The sequence below is a fragment of the Mercenaria mercenaria genome, chromosome 5 (genome assembly GCF_021730395.1).
Source record: "Mercenaria mercenaria strain notata chromosome 5, MADL_Memer_1, whole genome shotgun sequence".
In the NCBI taxonomy this organism is placed as follows: Eukaryota; Metazoa; Mollusca; class Bivalvia; order Venerida; family Veneridae; genus Mercenaria; species Mercenaria mercenaria.
The window spans coordinates 13,780,516-13,798,653 of NC_069365.1; the positions used below are offsets into that span (position 1 = coordinate 13,780,516).

The 18,138-nt window shown below is 35.6% G+C and overlaps 2 protein-coding genes across 2 annotated transcripts in view; both read left to right on the forward strand.

The window, feature by feature from the left end:
• The first annotated feature begins 4,772 nt into the window (after window positions 1-4,772).
• On the forward strand, window positions 4,773-8,380 carry LOC123556489 (uncharacterized). The gene is made up of 2 exons (XM_045347255.2): window positions 4,773-5,479; window positions 6,009-8,380. The coding sequence occupies exon 2, from the start codon at window positions 6,020-6,022 to the stop codon at window positions 8,285-8,287; it is 2,268 nt and encodes a 755-aa protein (XP_045203190.2). The 5' UTR covers window positions 4,773-5,479; window positions 6,009-6,019; the 3' UTR covers window positions 8,288-8,380.
• A 2,016-nt stretch (window positions 8,381-10,396) lies between these two features.
• The window catches only part of LOC123556490 (coiled-coil domain-containing protein 30-like), a 30,344-nt gene continuing 22,602 nt past the window's right edge, over window positions 10,397-18,138 (forward strand). The window contains exon 1 of the mRNA XM_053542722.1: window positions 10,397-11,240. Within this exon, the coding sequence (XP_053398697.1) occupies window positions 11,034-11,240 (207 nt within the window). The 5' untranslated portion in view covers window positions 10,397-11,033. The remainder of the gene's footprint in view (window positions 11,241-18,138) is intronic.

Below are 18,138 nucleotides of genomic sequence, written 5' to 3' on the forward strand. Positions count from 1 at the left end.
CAAATTTGGACCATATGCATAGTTTCCTGTTTCAAAATGAAATTTGACATTGATTTTGACCTAGTGACCTACTTTCACATTTCTCAAGCTACAGCCTTCAAATTTGGACTACATGCATAGTTTTGTGTACCGGAAAAAACTTTGACCTTGACATTGACCTAGTGACCTACTTTCACATTTTTGAAGGTACAGACTTCAAATTTGGACCACATGCATAGTTTTGTATTCTGAAAAAAATTTGACCTTGATTTTGACCTAGTGACCTACTTTTACATTTCTCAAGCTACAGCCTTCAAATTTGGACCACTTGCATAGTTTTGTGTACTGAAATGACCTTTGACCTTTACATTGACCTAGTGACCTACTTTCACATTTTTAAGGTACAGGCTTCAAATTTGGACCACATGCATAGTTTTGTATTCCGAAATAAAATTTGACCTTGATTTTGACCTTGTGACCTACTTTTACATTTCTCAAGCTACAGCCTTCAGATTTGGACCACATGCATAGTTTTGTGTACCGAAACAAACTTTGACCTTTACATTGACCTAGTGACCTACTTTCACATTTTTGAAGGTACAGGCTTCAAATTTGGACCACATGCATAGTTTTGTATTCCGAAGTAAAATTTGACCTTGATTTTGACCTAGTGACCTACTTTTACATTTCTCAAGCTACAGCCTTCAAATTTGGACCACTTGCATAGGTTTGTGTTGTGTACGGAAATGAAATTTGACCTTGAGCTAGTCAGTAAGTCTTGAAATTTGGAACACTCAAAAATGGCACATTGGTGGGCGCCAAGATCACTCTGTGATCTCTTGTTTTCTCTACTTTTATTTTATACAGTGTTAACTTTCTTCTCAATTTAAGCGTCTTATCATGCAAAGTGGATACATTTATTTATCTTTTTTGACATATAAAACGATTTTATAAACAAAACTGAAGGGGAAATAATTGCAATTGTTTTATGTATCTCAAAGATATTATTTCTGTTTTATTATTATTTAGTAGGTCTGCAGAATTGTACAAAACAAGTGTAACGTGTTTGTATGATGTATGTCATAAAAGGGAAAAAATAAATTATAAAAAAAAAACATTATTTGGAACACTGTTATTGTAAAAAACCTGTATTTTCCTTATACAAAAGCTTAATATTTTGTGTTGAATGTACTTTCACAAAGACCTCTGTTTTCCTATTACATTCATAGTACCACATCCTTATCCACAAAATACTGAATATTACAGGTGTCCATCAGTATTATATCAGTTTAGGAATATGTTTTTTATTTTCCCACCATCGATTTCTTGAATATGCACCCCTTCCGCATTGCTGTATGAACTGTGAATGTAGCAATATGCGTCCCCTTAAACGCATGCAATTATAAACCTGTAAAATATAAAGTGCATACGTACAAAACCGGTTTTGGATATTTTTTTATAATGAGCCAAAATTTACAATTTGTCGCTACGAGACAAAGAATGTCAAGTTCAAAATTAGAACTATCGGGCTGGTATACTACACATGATTTTCTGAAAATAACACAGTTGTAAAATGTACACTAGTGGAAATGTACAAATTGCCCTTCGTTATCAATTAGTTATTACACAAGGGTAATTTTCAACACTATTACATTTCAAATTTGTAAAGAATATTGGCTTTTGTACTAGTTTATTTACAAAATTGATGCAGTACCGACAAGTGCACCAAATATACTAAAGGTAGCATATAACATTTATTGCATATAGGAAAGATCTTTTGAATATCGAAACAGATCAAATTAACTTGTATATTGATCGCAGAGCTCATGACTACAACTAAAGGGCGTTATGTTATTTGAACAAGGCTGATATACATACTACTTTTATTGCTTTTAATACATTTTCCCGTGCTTGTGGGAACCGTAAAAGATCTGTTTCGTTTTGATGACATAACGGGATAATAACCCCATGTCACTGCACATAGATGGATATGAAATTTCAGGTATACTTTCGGTTAGTTTCATGGCAGAACGTAAGTGTTTATTCTCTAGACTGTTTATGGGGGCAGGGGCAGTAAACTTACAATTTTGAGAAATGTCAGAGAAGTATAGAACGAATGTATTGTATACATAGCAATTCATTTATAATATGTGACATTTTCAGTCTGCCGAGTCCGTTGTTTTAGGACACTATTTTGAGGCAAAAATGTCCCACATTGCACACCTTTCGCGACCTGTCACGTATTATCTGCAAATGACTTACCTAAAACATGTGTATATTTTCAAAACATGCGACCAATGGTAAGAAAAGTGTCTCATAACCGTTTACTTTTTAATTTGAGCCGAATCTAGGTGGATTGATGGTCGTTTCCGTTTCGCCCTACTTCTGTTACCTCAGGTAAGATTTTAAAGCAGCATTCATCCAGATCGTTCGACAGCAAAAAAAAATAAAATATTTTTTTAGATATCTTGAAATAAATGCTATATTTTTAAGAAGGCTTTAAAACTTAATTACTGACAAACTTTATGTGACGGAAACACATGAGAATTTGCTGTTTTTTACGGAATCCTGTTGGGGCCATTTATAATGTCGCCGTCGCTTTTGCGGGGTCGACACACGACAACGCGAAGTGACATAGCGACATTACGAAGTGACACCCGACAATCGCAAACGACGGCGACAATCCCAAACGACAATGTCGCGGTATCCACTTTGAAATGTCGCCTTTCAAAAGCACGATATATCGCGATGTCACTTCGCGTTGTCGAGCGTCGTATCGCATTGTCGCTATGTCACTTCGTATTGTCGCGATGTCACTTCGCGTTGTCGTGTGTCGACCCTGCAAACGCGACGGCGACATTTTCAAACGACATGCGATAATCACAAACGACGCTCGACAACGCGAAGTGACATTTTCCAAATGTCGTATCGTATGTCGCGTGTCGCGGGTTTGGGTGAGGGTCGATGCGCGACAATTCCAGAGGATACACGACACGCGAAGTGACACTCGACAATACGAAGCGACATTTTCATAATGTCGTATCGCATGTCGCCCGTCTACCGGTGAAAGGGTAAAATAAAAAGCTGTATTTCCGTACTATTCCGTACGTAAAATGTCCATGTTTTCATTAACTTAAAATAATTGTAGAATGTTCCAAATACAAGATATTTTAATGAAATAACTTTTATAAATTAAATTCAAACATTGTCTAAACGGATATGTAACTTGTATAATTTTACCGCCGACGGTTTCGTCGGAGGACCGTCTCAAAATGTATCATTTTCGTGAAAATATGCATACTTCTTCATATATTAAAAAGAGAGGTGGTCCTTGTCTGAGGAGCCATATCTTCATAACCTGATGTCCGATTTTAATAAATGATACCTTGTTGCAATGGCCAAGCCAGTATCTAGAGAAAAGAGGTCACGTCAGGTTCGAACCCGGTCGGCTAGGGGTCATGGTCAAAATCCGGTAATATTCTCAAAATATGAACTTGTCAGAGCAGTCAAGACGGTCCTGAAAACCCAAGCACTACCTTCACTGAGTCCAATGACACCATTGGAGCAATTTTCATGGCTCCCCGGGTCGAGTCAGCTTAGTCTTGGCCAGCACCCTACCACATATAACAAAAGTTTGATCATTGTCTGATACCTGTCCTACTTTTTTTTAATTATTATTATTGTAATTTATACTGAATTTCAGTTGATAATGACACTATGTTAGATTTTGACCCTTGTTCGAGTCTCTACATCCCAGGTACCTACCTATACCATATATATATATGAATATGTTCGTAGATGACTTGGCTTTACATTTAAGCTGCTTACAAGTCCATATGAGGCCATCAGAGCTCTGGACAGGTATCAGAAAATGATTAAACTTGTTATATACGGTAAGGTGCTGGCCAAGACTAAGCTGACCCGACCCGGGGAGCCGTGAGAATTGCTCCAATGGTGTCATTGGACTCAGTGAAGGTAGTGCTTGGATTTTCAGGACCGTCTTGACTGCTCTGACAAGTTCATATTTTGAGAATATTACCGGAATTTGACCTATGGCCTTGACCCCTAGCCGACCGGGTTCGAACCTGACGTGGCCTCTTTTCTTTTTGTACTGGCTTGCCCTTTGCAACAAAGTACCATTTATTAAAATCGTACATCAGATTATGAAGATATGGCTCCTCAGACAAGGACCACCCCTCTATTTAATATATGAAGAAGTATGCATATTTTCACGAAAACTGATACATTTTGAGACGGTCCTCCGACGAAACCGTCGGCGGTAAAATTATACAAGTTACATATCCGTTTAGACAATGTTTGAATTTAATTTATAAAAGTTATTATCTTGTGTTTGGAACATTCTACAATTATTTGAAGTTAATGAAAAACACGGACATTTTCCGTATGGAAAAGTACGGAAATACAGCTTTTTATTTTACATATTCACCGGTAGACGGGCGACATGCGATACGACATTATGAAAATGTCGCTTCGTATTGTCGAGTGTCACTTCGCGTGTCGTGTATCGTTTGGAATTGTCGCGCGTCGACCCTCACCCAAACCCGCGACACGCGACATACGATACGACATCTGGAAAATGTCACTTCGCGTTGTCGAGCGTCGTTTGTGATTATCGCATGTCGTTTGAAAATGTCGCCGTCGCGTTTGCAGGGTCGACACACGACAACGCGAAGTGACATCGCGACAATACGAAGTGACATAGCGACAATGCGAAACGACGCTCGACAACGCGAAGTGACATCGCGATATATCGTACTTTTGAAAGGCGACATTTCAAAGTGGATACCGCGACATTGTCGTTTGGGATTGTCGCCGTCGTTTGCGATTGTCGGGTGTCACTTCGTAATGTCGCTATGTCACTTCGCGTTGTCGTGTGTCGACCCCGCAAACGCGACGGCGACATTATAAATGGCCCCAACAGGATTCCGTAGTTTTTACTACTTTTTACGATGAAAATTGAAAAGCGTTTGTCACACTTTTACTCCAGGTAAACTGTTTCGATTATAAATATCTATAGTTCGAAGTCATTATTCAATACTTCAGCTATAGCGCTATTGGTTACGACGACGGGAAAATGTCTTTTTTGCCGTGGCGGTCCGGGGTTCGATTCCCGGCGCGGTCATATTTTTTTCTTGATTTGGAACTTTTAAAATATTTTAGAAACAAAAATTCATATTCTAATGTTCACAATATGACCAAACTTCAATTTGAAAGAAAGATTATTTTTCAGCCAAATCTGGAGGCATGCTGCTTTAAACGGACAAGCTGATCATCAGATAGTTTTTAAAGTGTAGTGTGAAACAATAGACCAGATTCTGACATTACAACACTGATATCAAATGTATATAGTTTTTTATTTTCCGGAGCACTTCACACTACACACCTGTAAAGTCACCCTTGGCGTAGATGTCCACACCGGATGTTGCCAAGTACTACCATTGAGGTTGAGGTTGAGGTTTGAGGCGGACCGTCAGGGGAGGTAACTAGAGTCGCGGATTGGGACTACTACCGTATTTATCCTTTAAAATAATGACTTATTTCACGTGACTGTCAACATTTCAGATAAAACCATAATATTTAGATTCAGTACGCATACCGTTGATCGGCATCACCATACTTTTTCATCTTGCTGAAGTTGGCGGCCTGGCGGCCTGAAGTTGGCGGTCTAGCGGCCTGAAGTCAGCGGCCTGGCGGCCCGACCGATTCGTATATTTATTGATAGGCCGCCAACTTCAGGCCTACAGCAAGATTTTTTTCACTATTCTTAAGAATTTTGTATTTATAATGTTCTCTAAAATTGTCTAGTCCGTCGTCTAAGAATATATGCCAGTTATATTTGTGGCAAAGTTTGTTTTAAAGGGTAACAACTAAATACAACAAGACCCGACTTTTCTGTTCATCGTTGAATTTATACTATGCAAAATTACATCACTTAAAAAAGTAAATAGGTTGTGCAAATACTGTTGGATATTTTAAATATGCTCTTTATTTGCTATTTCTGTTTTCAGAAAACAACACGATGGGGATCCTTAAAGCATTACTGGCCAGGGCGTGTATACCACTTTGCTTTATACAGATTCTGAAGTTTGAGAGCGGCCAGCTCCTGCCTAGTGATGTACTATTTCTACATGTTCTAATGACTTTCACTGCAGTATGGATATATGAAATCATACCAGCAGATCCAGCACTTAATGCAGGAAATATGTCTCGAATTTTCGGTGGGACTTCTTTCATTGCTAGTATGCTTTTAGCATTTGCACTGACACATGACTTTTTCCAGAAGGGGAATGACACTAGAAAGTATTTATTGATAGACTACGGCTTTCCATGCTTGAACTTTGACCAGTTACTTCAGTGGATGTACAATGAAATATGGTACCTATTTTTTTTTATTTATAGTTACTTAAAGGCAATAGGAGTTGGTCCAGTGAAACTAGTTTGCTATATATTTTACTTAGGTATGCATGCTATTGTAGTGATTTTTATCTTGGAGTTTATCACTTTAACATTGAGGACAGAATTTTATTTTGCTTTACGAGATAATTTCTATTATACATTTGACGCAAACACAACAGGTGCGTACCCAGACGGTTACTTGCATCCCCTTGTATTGGATAAAGGGTTGTATGAAAAAGCGACAATGACTACAGAAATGTACAAGTGTCCACCGGATATGTACAGCACGTGCACTTTAACATGGCGAATAAAGGATGATGAAGATGTAAAATTTCCTTTAAAACACAAACTGTTATACAGGTACAATGGTGAGGACGTTGAATTGACGTGTGATTACAGTCTTACACCCTCCAGTGTTACAGCAGCTAAAATGAACCCTCCAGTCTGGTATTTTAATGAGTCGGCGATAGCAATTACTTCCCGCCATATTGTATTAAGCACATATCATCAAATAGGAGAATCTGTGGATGTTTTTACTTCTTTGAAAGTTAAATTCTTAAAAGATACAGATTTTGGGGAGTATGTTTGTTCGTGTGCGTTAAAATCGTCAACATATTTTGAGGATGAATATGGGTATCTAGCGGAAGAGTACACTATAAAAAAGCCCGCAATAAATGTCTTTATGTTGAATCAAATCAAAATGCAGCCAAAGCTCATTTACAGAGTTGTCGGGAATATCATCACTTCAGAAAACTTTTTTTGGTACAACTCTGAAGCTGATATAAACGATATGTCCATAGCTTATACTGTAAATGACCGCCCAGTTGACGAAGTGTGTCCAGGATTTCAAACACAGACGTGTTCTGTAGGAGCGTCTGTATTACGAATGTTTATACGAGTCGGTGCTCAAAGATTTGACTGGAATGGAGCGGTAGAATTTCCTTTCATTGAAATTGGTGAGGTTCCAGTATTCGGTGTTAAAAGGGGAATTGTTTACTTTTGTTTATGTAGTTCTGGATACGGAATCCACCGAATATCTTTTCTTAGAAAAGTTTACTCAGGGCTGACAAAAAAGTATAGGAACGAAGAAATAGTCCATCCGTTTGTTTTTATTGTGTTACCTTTATCAACAATCTCATTATTTCGGATTTATGACGATACGCACCTCTATGCTAGAATTGAGAAACTTGTGAACGAAGAAGAGAACTTTGACATCATCGAAGATGCCGTTACAGATCTTATTGAGTTCGTAGCGGCAAATGAAGAAAAAGTTTTAACACAAGCAAATGTAATTCAGGCAATACTTTTGATTGTGTGTGTGATTATTTGTTATATACTGACGTTATTTGTCAGTAACATATACATGCAAGTATTTATAGAATACGTTCCACGTAGGGTATTCATTCCACAACCTATGTTGCCAGAAACGGAGCCGATGCTGGCTATAGAAGCTGAGGAATATGACGTTTTCCTATCATATTCAGAGGAAGAATACACTTTTGTATCAGAGACACTTGTTCCTTTCCTTGAAAATGATTGTGAACTTCGTGTTTGTCTTCCAAACAGAGACTTCCCGCCAAACAGAAGTATTTTTGGTTCCTATGTTGACAGAATTAGGAAGAGCCGTAAAGTTATTGTTATTTTATCACAGGCGTACATGGCGGAGGCACGATGTAGATATTTACAGCTTGAACATATAATTCTTCCTCTGTTATATCAGGAACTTAGAACACCAAAAGACGTACTCATCATCAAGTATGAGGAAGCGACCAATCTTCCAGAACCGCTCAGGTGGAATTTTCAAATAGAGGTGTTTCCTTGGTATAGACAATTACCTGTGCGTGTGAAATTAAAAACATTGAACAAGTGGGTTTTTACAGGACATATTTGAAAGTATTAAGTATCTGTACTACGCAGACACATCAGATTTAAATGTGATACAGAAAACCAGCAATGACTTAATAAATTTATTACTTTTGATTAAGATTTATATGCATTTCCTCATCTATTATTCGTTAAGTGCTAATTTTTAAATACTCAGATTTGCTGCTTCGTCCGTCTGTCCGAATGTTTCAGTGTTTATCAAATATTCTTCTACTTTTATAATGTGCGGAACCGTATTTTGTAACTTCATAAGGCAGATACAAACATTATTTCAGTGCAGGCGGCTTTGTTCCTTTTTCGAATGTACCTACCAAAATCCTGTATGCATTCAGACTAAAGCCTTTCATTATTAACTATGACCGTGATATGCACATTTCGAAAATTTTGACTGCTGTTGTCTCCCCTAGATAACAAGTATCTGGAGCTGAAATAAATCTCGTAGACACGCCCAATCTGTCCAGAAGGATAATTGAATATTTGTTGAGATTTAAAATGCCACAGAGACATCATATTCAAACTGTTACTATTTCAGTGTGGCGGACTCCCCCCCCCCCCCCCCCCCCCCACCACCCGCACCAACCTCGAGGTTTAGGCTACGAGATTTGCCCTTTGTTATCGAGACATTCATTTTTCTGACAAGTTTCTTTAGGTACCAGCGAAGCTGCAAATTTCTTTATTACGGTTTAAACCGTTTAAACACCATTTCCAACTTGACCTGACCGATGTTCTTCGATTCCGTAGCAATCATTTATTCTCGGCTTTCCGACATGATTCGGAAATGGAGAGCAAATTACTTCGTGTATAATGTTTTCTTTTATATAGAATAATAGCACAGTAACTGTTGACCCAAATCAAAATGAATCAAAATTATCTTATCTAGATATCTATAATTCACAACTTTAATGTTTTCAGTTAAAATTTCATTCGCATATCACTGCTGAAAATGATTTTTATGATTTTAATTGATATGACTATATTTACATCATAGCTGTGTTTTAATGAGGTTGGTTTTTGATTCTGTTCATATTTGAGGTGAGCATGAAAATATTTTATCCAATAAAATTCTTGCATTAAATATACGGACTCCCATTCCCGTCCTTCCTATTCTTTTATGGATGATAATGACAACACTGTTTATTGGTGAGCATTCTCGCATACCAGAGCTCTATCATGGTTCTCCGGTTCGTCACGGGTACCATGTCGAATATCTGATGAATCAGAATGATTGTTGATAAGATACGTTATGTTACCTTACGGGTAGATAAGGGGAGAAACTCGCATATCTAATTTGTCTTATCAACGGTAAATACAGGGTATTGTCCCTTGATGAAAGAAGACTTTAGTTTGACGTGTCCTCGTGAAAGTTTCCGCAGGATATTTGCTTTGTGTAGGTTTAAAGTTAGTTTTAAAGAAGTCCAAAAACATGCATTCTAGTTCCGGTCACTTTTTGCTATCTATCTTTATCTGTTATGTACATGTTATGTACATACCTGTAATTTCTTTCTCTCAAAATGTTGGTAGATATAAAGTGAAATATAATCAAAAATAATTGGCGGGTGATTTAGACTGTCAAAATAATTATAAGTGCCTTGACACAATATTTACACTCATTCTGATATGTAGAGAATTTGATAACCAAAATTGTTCCGTCATACAAGTATAATTCAAATAGTTGCAAAATAAGATTAGGATTTCCTTCTGTATATAAGTAAATACACGATCTAATAAATGTGCAAATATCACACACTAGACATCTCTGTAAGTAGAAGATAGCTGTCGAATAATGTCAACATAAGTTTCTCCATATGTTAATATCTAAATATTGACATACAATACGGAGAATATAAGAAGGTCTAAATGAATAAAGAAGCACAAACAGTTCAACATTTACGTAAAGTTGGCCTGTACATGAACATGCTGAAAATGATTTTCTTTCCAGTTTTATTTTCTGTAATAATATTAGAATTATTAAGTTAGATGTGATATATCGATACAACCTGAACCATCGATTATTTTATAAAGATGCGACCATTTATAGGGGATACGTTAATCACCATCTGGTAGAGGACGATTGTGAATCGGCAATAAGCGCAAATAATCTATTCATGAAAAGTGTTAGCATATATAGAGGTATAAAGATCCTACTAGAAAAGTTGTATGATTTATTTATTTATTGGAAGAAACCTTGTGTAAATATAACCCTATAGCTCTAGCTTAGATATAAATTTCATACAGATCAGATTTTATCCTATTTATGAAAGATTGAACTTGCATAAAGATTAGCGCTGTCAAACATACATCAGTAATTTTGTTGAAGCCGTGGAAATACACAAACAAAGTTAAGTTTAAGACAGGTAATTTTATAATTAGAAGTGATTCTGTACCTATAACACTTCAACAGGGAACTTTTAATTGTCATACCAGTGGAATTGACTTTTGAGTATACAAAAACGTAATAGAAAAATAAAAGTGTTTTGCTGAAAGCTGTAAATAGTTCTAATATTAAAGTAGTGGTGGACTTATCTTTATGGCACGCAAAAACATCACTAGCAGAATCGATAGAAACAGGAAACCAGCTGCCACGCGAAACATTGAACTTAATTTTACTTTAAATATAAACTTTATCGAACAATCATTGGAGATGTTACTGGCAATATAAATGATTACCGTGTTTTCGCTACATTTAGTAGTTTGATTATATTGTGAGGATGAAGTTTTAATTTCTGGATGTATTTCGCGGAGAATGTTAAAAAATGCAGATGCCAGTTTTTCTCACAGAGCCTCCGCAGATGCATACGAGTCCGTCGCCAAGGAAACAGAAGAAGCACACGAAACGAACACGACAAAATGGTTATATTAGTGGGGAAAATTTAGCACTGGATCTTATTTCTGAACCGGTGACCGTGAGATCCTCGCGCCAAGAAAAACACCATGGAAAACAACTAGAAACCTCAAGATCAGTAAGTATGCAATGTTTTTGTGTTTCTCTTTTCTCCTTGTTGCGCCCGCTTGATACGAAGGGATATAGTTATGCGTTGTCCGTCCATCCATCCGTCTTGCCGCCCGTCGGTCCAAAGGCATATAAATTACATGGTTGGAGTATATAAATAATACGTTATAGTACATTTAACTATTACAGGGAAATACCACCATAAAAGTTTCAGTCATATTGCCGGAGTAAGGCAAGATTTATGGCCCTTTGTACATGTATAATATATATTATATGTATTATTCCATTTTCTGCCCGTTCGGAGTCATATCTCGGGCTTTGTTTTGAAGAATTTGAATAAACCTAGTGAAATGTGAACTGGGCAATAATTAATTGCGACAAAATTTGGAATCTAGGAAGCTTGCATGGAGGCCCATCTTTTCTTTTAAAAATGAGGCACTTTTACTAAAAAATGTCAACTTTTTCAGCTAACTACTTGAGTAAGGAATGAGACATTTGGGTCAATTAACATCAGTTTTAAAAATATAAGTACTTTTTAATAGGCAGACGATGCTTTTAAGCGTGAAACATATCCCATTCGGCGGGGAATATCAGTTCAAGGTTAGAGACCACCAATTGTTCCCATAGACTCACATTATAACATTATGGCGTGTACGGCATTCCATACATCGAAACATGTATATCTAATTACAAGTTTTTCAAGATCTATCTTAGTTCTACCGAAATATCGGACGAAAAACGTATGAATAGTGATACTTTATCTTAGTAATTTTCGTGTGAATGAGATGACCCTCTGTTTTCATCGTTGGCATGGCGGGAGACATTCGTGTGTTAAAACATTTTTTTCAATACACATAAAATGTAGCAAATTTTGTCAAAATGTATAATAAAATACTGTAAATGCAGTGAAAAAATATCAATTTTGAAAAATTAATCACTTCCTGGGTTTGTTTCCATGGCTGACCAATCAGAACACACAGACGTTACCTTATTCCCAGGTATACTTACCTCATTCCCAGTAAGTTCCCTGTACTTTTTTGAATTGGTGGTCTCTGACCTCAATGAAAATGAACGTTTTTTTTTTTTATACCTTTCCTCCCTTTCTTTCAACTTTCTATCTTTCTATTTTCGGAAATTAAAACGGGGCTATGCAACAAAACTGCTCTCAATATGTCTTCACCTATATCTTGTGGCATGAACTAGGCAGACTATATACCTGTATATTTTTTTTCAAAAACGGATGTACAGACTATTCATTCTTGGTAGAAAGCCAATAACGGTTCGCTTGATTTCAAGTTTGAATTTAGAGTATTGCATATGAATATATTCGTTATTTGCTAATGGTCGGATGCCCTTTATGAGTATATTTATCATTTGCTATTTATGAAAGTAAATTTCCCACCAGTGTTTGCTCACTATGAATACTTCCCATATATGTCAACTGAATAATTAAAACAACTTTACGACTACCTGATACAGGACTTTGTAGTTATCCCCGGTAGGATTCTGCTCCAGATATTCCGAAGATTGTCACTAAGTCATGTTCCATGCGTGCCTGATTGTATCATTATTCTTCTATTATTTATATTTACAAAACTAGTGCTAAGTACAGGATCTATTTTTAAATGTCAAGATCTATTTTTTAAGATGTTGATGATGTTCATACGACATTAGTGCCAGATGTATGCTATTTATTAAGTCGAAACTTAGGGAAACTAACTTGAAATTTCGAGCTACTAAGTCGAATTTTCCGGTTATTTTGTTGAAATTTGCAGTTACAATGTCGAAATTTCGAGATTCTAACTCGAAACATTGAGTTACTAAGTCAACATTTGAGCTGAGGTCTATGAAACCGTCTGGTAGCCCGAGAGGGTCATGTAAAATGATGCAAAGCGTCATGTTTTTAAAAAATATCACCACGTGTATATCTTGAATGTTTTCGATCCAGTTTGTGTCCATTTGGCAAAGAAATAAAGACATACATGGCATTAAGTTATAGTTGCGTGTCCGATTGAGATCGGGTACCTTGGTAGCTGTAGACTTTCAGGAGAGGCCATAGAAGGTGACCAAGTAGTGTTGGAATATTTTACTATTCTGACCATATCTGAAAGGTTTTCGACCGGGTTTAAGCCCCTGCCACCTGCCGAAATTTTAGGTACTCGAAATTTCGAGATATATATAATCGAGATATCGGCTTAGTTACTTGAATTTCAACTAAGTATCTCGAAATTTTCACTTAGTCATATCTAAAAAATTCGAAAGTTAGGTCCTGTTTATGTCAGTGAGTTAGCTTCAATATAAATCAGCGAGTTAGATGGAGTTAGTTTCAGTATTGGTCGATGCGTTGACTTCAATATAAATCGGTGTGTTAGATTCAGCATAGGCTCAGTTTATGCTAATGAGTTAACTTCAATGTAAATCGGTGAGTTAGTTTCAGTATAAAACAATGAGTGAGTCAGTTAGTGCCATTAATCAGTGAGTTATATTCAGTAGTCGTCAATATATTTTTGCGCGCTTTTTCTAGATATATAAAGACTGTTTGCGCAGTAAATATTCTCTGATACATATACATGTATATATTATTAAACTTCTCTTCATATCAAATGTAACAAGTGAATAAATATATTATTTGTTTTCAGTTTATGTAAGTCACTATAGTACTGATTTACTAACCTATGTGTTTATCTATTGTGCATGTCATTATTGCTTATAATTATAATAAACGAACGGTAGTCTTTAAAATTACCAAAACTTAATCTTATCAGAATGTGTATAGTATATGCAAATATACCCCCTGTGGAATAAGATCGACAAATGGGCTGTGTAATTATTGATATTAAGTTTTAAGTTTCTTTTTAAAATGATTTTAAATCATCGTTCGGAATTATGTTAAGGTTTTTTCCTTAAACATGGGCAAATATCTAGAAATTAGGACATGCGAACATTTTTATTTGATTTAGGATGTAGGATCTTTTTTTTTCAGGAGCCGCCATTTGCCTTAATCTGGTGTAAGTTACAGTTGAAATAAAAGTTCTCAACATAGCATTTTATATTATCTATTAAGTATAAATTAAATCAAAAAGAACTGAAAATACCAAAGTTCACCAGTTTTTAAAGGTCATTTCTAAATATGTCTCTTAGATGCACGGTGACCCCAACATTTTTCTCGTAGTTAAATAATTCAATGTTTCTATTTACGCCAAAACACCAAAAATAACATTTATTCTAATCATTTCGTATAAAAATAACTCTTGTCAAAGAAATCAACCAACAACACATGAAAGTAAAGATTGGTGAACTATACTTCCATACATAACAGTGGTAATTGATCTTGCATTTTAAAATTTGGAAACACATCATCTTGATCATATGTTACATAGCAAAACACTTTATGATTAATAAAGCATGCTATCATAAATTAATTATCTCAATTTTCATACAGTTTAGTCCTAAATTGCACTTGGTGACATATAGCCCGGCACATCGTAACTTTCTACTCCGGTCAAGTTTAAATTGATTTTTGTTCGTTTTATCGTTTTATCAGAATAATTCGATCGTCAATTTTCTATCTTTATTATCATCTGTATAGCATACCAAATTCATAGAATACTATTAAACCTTTGTAGAACTATCCTTTTTGGCTTTTACCTACCTAAAATGTATAATGATGCGTGATGGTATGTCTGAATGAAATTTTTTTGAAAGATCAATTTTCAAAGATAATCTGTAAATCAAGTAATTGATTAATTTTTTTATTGCTTTCAATCGAATTATGTGCTTTGGACTTTTTTTCATTACTCTTATATTAAAGAATTGATTTTTTTTTCGTAGTATAGATCTCATCTGATAGTATATAATTTTGAAAAATAATCCGAGTAAACACGGACGTGATCGGAATAATCATCAGGGTGAATCTATATTGACAACTGTTACAAAATGCCAGTGATTGTCATCGCGGCTTTAACAAATTATAATATTGCAATAGTTCGCACATATTTATAGAAAAAATGACGGTTTAAAGTATCCTTCAAACATTGTTTCTAATCCACTCTTCGCTTCTTACATGCTGAATGCGTACGCGTGCGTGCGTGCGTACGTGCGTGCGTGTGAAGAGAGCGTGGAAGAATAGTTTACTATATGCCATATATTTCAGGAGAAACTATAACTATATAAAAATGAAGTCCTTTTATAACCCTTTTTCCTATTACTGGTTTGAATTTGTGTTGAGGTTGTCTTACATGCGACTAAAGTATACACAATTTTATGAAATCATAAAATGAACGGTATCTTTCAATTACTTGAAGTTCAAAGGTTGTACTGGGGAAGATATTTCTAGTGATAACAGTTCTACATCAATGAATCAGGAAATAAAATCGCATTATCTGATTGTTCATCCAAAAATTATTACATGTATCGCATTCATACTTACCTGTAAGAAAACTTAATTTGAAAACTGACCACGCCGTTACTTATAAAGATACCAATATCGGTAAGCTAATGAAATTATACGTTGCCATGATATCTCGTGGTGTGTTGCAACAATGTCAGTTTAATAGAATTTATAGAATTTCGCGTGTTTTTGAAATGAAATGACATAAAAACTAATGATCCCCGCTAATGGAATATATTCCCAGTAATGGAATAAAATCATTCGTACTCAGTGGAGTTCGCTCCCTGCGGGGAAATTGAATGAGATGCGTAATTACTTGATAAACACGCGATCTGGACCAAAGAACCGGTATTTAATAGCTTCGCTATATCAGGGATGCGTTTTGTTTACGTAAACAGACAATATTGAAACCCTTGATGGTGTCATTGAAATGTGAGACATTGATTGTTTTTACTGTCCGACATCACAAGTTATCGAATAAAGTGTGGTAAAGGAGCCAAGTGAACAAGAGCTTGATTTTTACGGAATAAAATGGTGTTTCAAACAACTGTACTTTATACAATGTATTTTTACCCATACTATCATCAGGTATAAGGAACATTAGCTATTTATTTTCAACGATACTGTTACGTGCGAAATATAACGTGGTGTCTTCCTCACTCGTTTCACAGATTTAAAATATTCTGTGAGCTGTTGCTATCACTCTTCCTATTAAGTCTGATTAATGTCTGTTTATTTGTCAGCTTAAGTGTTAGTCATAAGTCAGGCAAGACACTACTTGCATTAGGAGCATGTCGTTTCAAACTTCTGTGAGCAGTGTCCTTTTGCAAATATCACGGCAAATGTCTATATAGCTTATTTTATTGTAATATATTAAGAAATACAGTCCCAGACAACTTATTTCTTTTACTAACATTTTTTTGGGTCGCTGACTGAACATAACATTAACTGGACTGTGCACTTTGGTCACAAATGATAACAAAATGCAGTTTCGACAGTGTCACTGGACTGTGCCTGCAAATGCTGCATTTGTGTGGATTTTCAATTCTCTAAGCTAGAAAATATTTTGATAGGGCCCGTAGACATCAAAGGAATGTATATTATTTGGTTTTATTTTTATCTATTGACTTAGTTGCCCTTGGTCAGTCTAATCACATGGCCATAGCAATGCGCGTGGTATCCAAGGCCACGTCGAAGAGTGATTTATGGAGAATGTTTATTTAATGTAATTGCGTGTTCTGTAAACTTAATGTTTATGTATTAAAACCGGTCAGAATTCCTAATCTATGTACATCTATAGAACTGATATCTTTTATCTAATATTTGCGTAAAGGATCTAAATTAAAGCTTGTTTGATAGCTGAATATTTATTGTAATGTAATACAAGATTGATATTATCAAAGAGTAAATTAGTGCAAATGCCATAGTGAACAGTTTGGAATACCTAACATGATAACCCTTGTACGAATAAAAATAACACAATCATTGCATCCAGCAGATGAAATAAATTGACGAAACGAGGTTAATAAGAAATTGATATAATTTACGTAATATGTTTTTAATTAATTACTGACTTTTTGTATTTCTAATGTCGGTCTTTGGTGTGTTTTGGTGCTATCTTCTTGTTTGTTTGTAATTTTATTTAAAGTCACCACCGGTAACTGATATGTGCGCCTACTGCAGAAGACAGTAAGTAATTCTTAGTGGGAAGATAGTACAAGATATAGAAGACATCCCAATTTGTTCTTTAGCGTGCCAGATATGTAAAGCACCCATACACGGGACTCTTATTCCAATGTTAGTCATCTTTAGTTGGAAAAGTTCGAACTCACGACCCCTGGTTTCCTAATCAGACTGTATTACCAATAGACGACTGCATGATATCCGCTTTGAGTGTTGACTTCTCTTTTGTTATCGCGTTATCTATAACTACTATCTGCTATATCCCGGTCGCAAACTCTCAAAAACTAACTGTGTTCCGGTCCTAAGTTCAATAGCGTTTCTACAGCCGTCATAATTCGACAACTTTTTTGTTAGTTCTAAGAGATTGTTATAGTGTTCAGCCCAACTCAACATTAAACAGGGTATATAAGCACTAGAAGACTGGTGTCGATATAGAAAAGTGTTTAGATAATATTATATCTGATAGTGAGATGAACAAATCAACTAACGCAACACTTGGTGGGGTTTTTTTTGCTAATTGTCTTTTAAATAACTTTTAAAATTTTAAACATATTCATCCAAATCAATTGTCAATAGTATGTAAATTTTACAGCAAATCACATAATTTTATTCAAGCCATTTTGGGGGGAACTTTTGAAATCGCGAAATTTGAATTAATTATATAAATTGTTTTCAATTAAGAATCACGCGTACATTTTTATGGGTAAATTTTTTTTCCAAACTACACTTTTGAAAGCTGCAAGGTCAAAAAAGGCGTATTGGGGACTTATCCCAGGACACTTTTGAAACAAACTCGAAGAAAATAAACAAAATGAACACATGCGCTACATCAAGT

Coding starts and splice junctions, on each gene's coding strand:
- LOC123556489 (XM_045347255.2), top strand. CDS start 6,020: ATGGGGATCCTTAAAGCATTACTGGCCAGGGCGTGTATACCACTTTGC.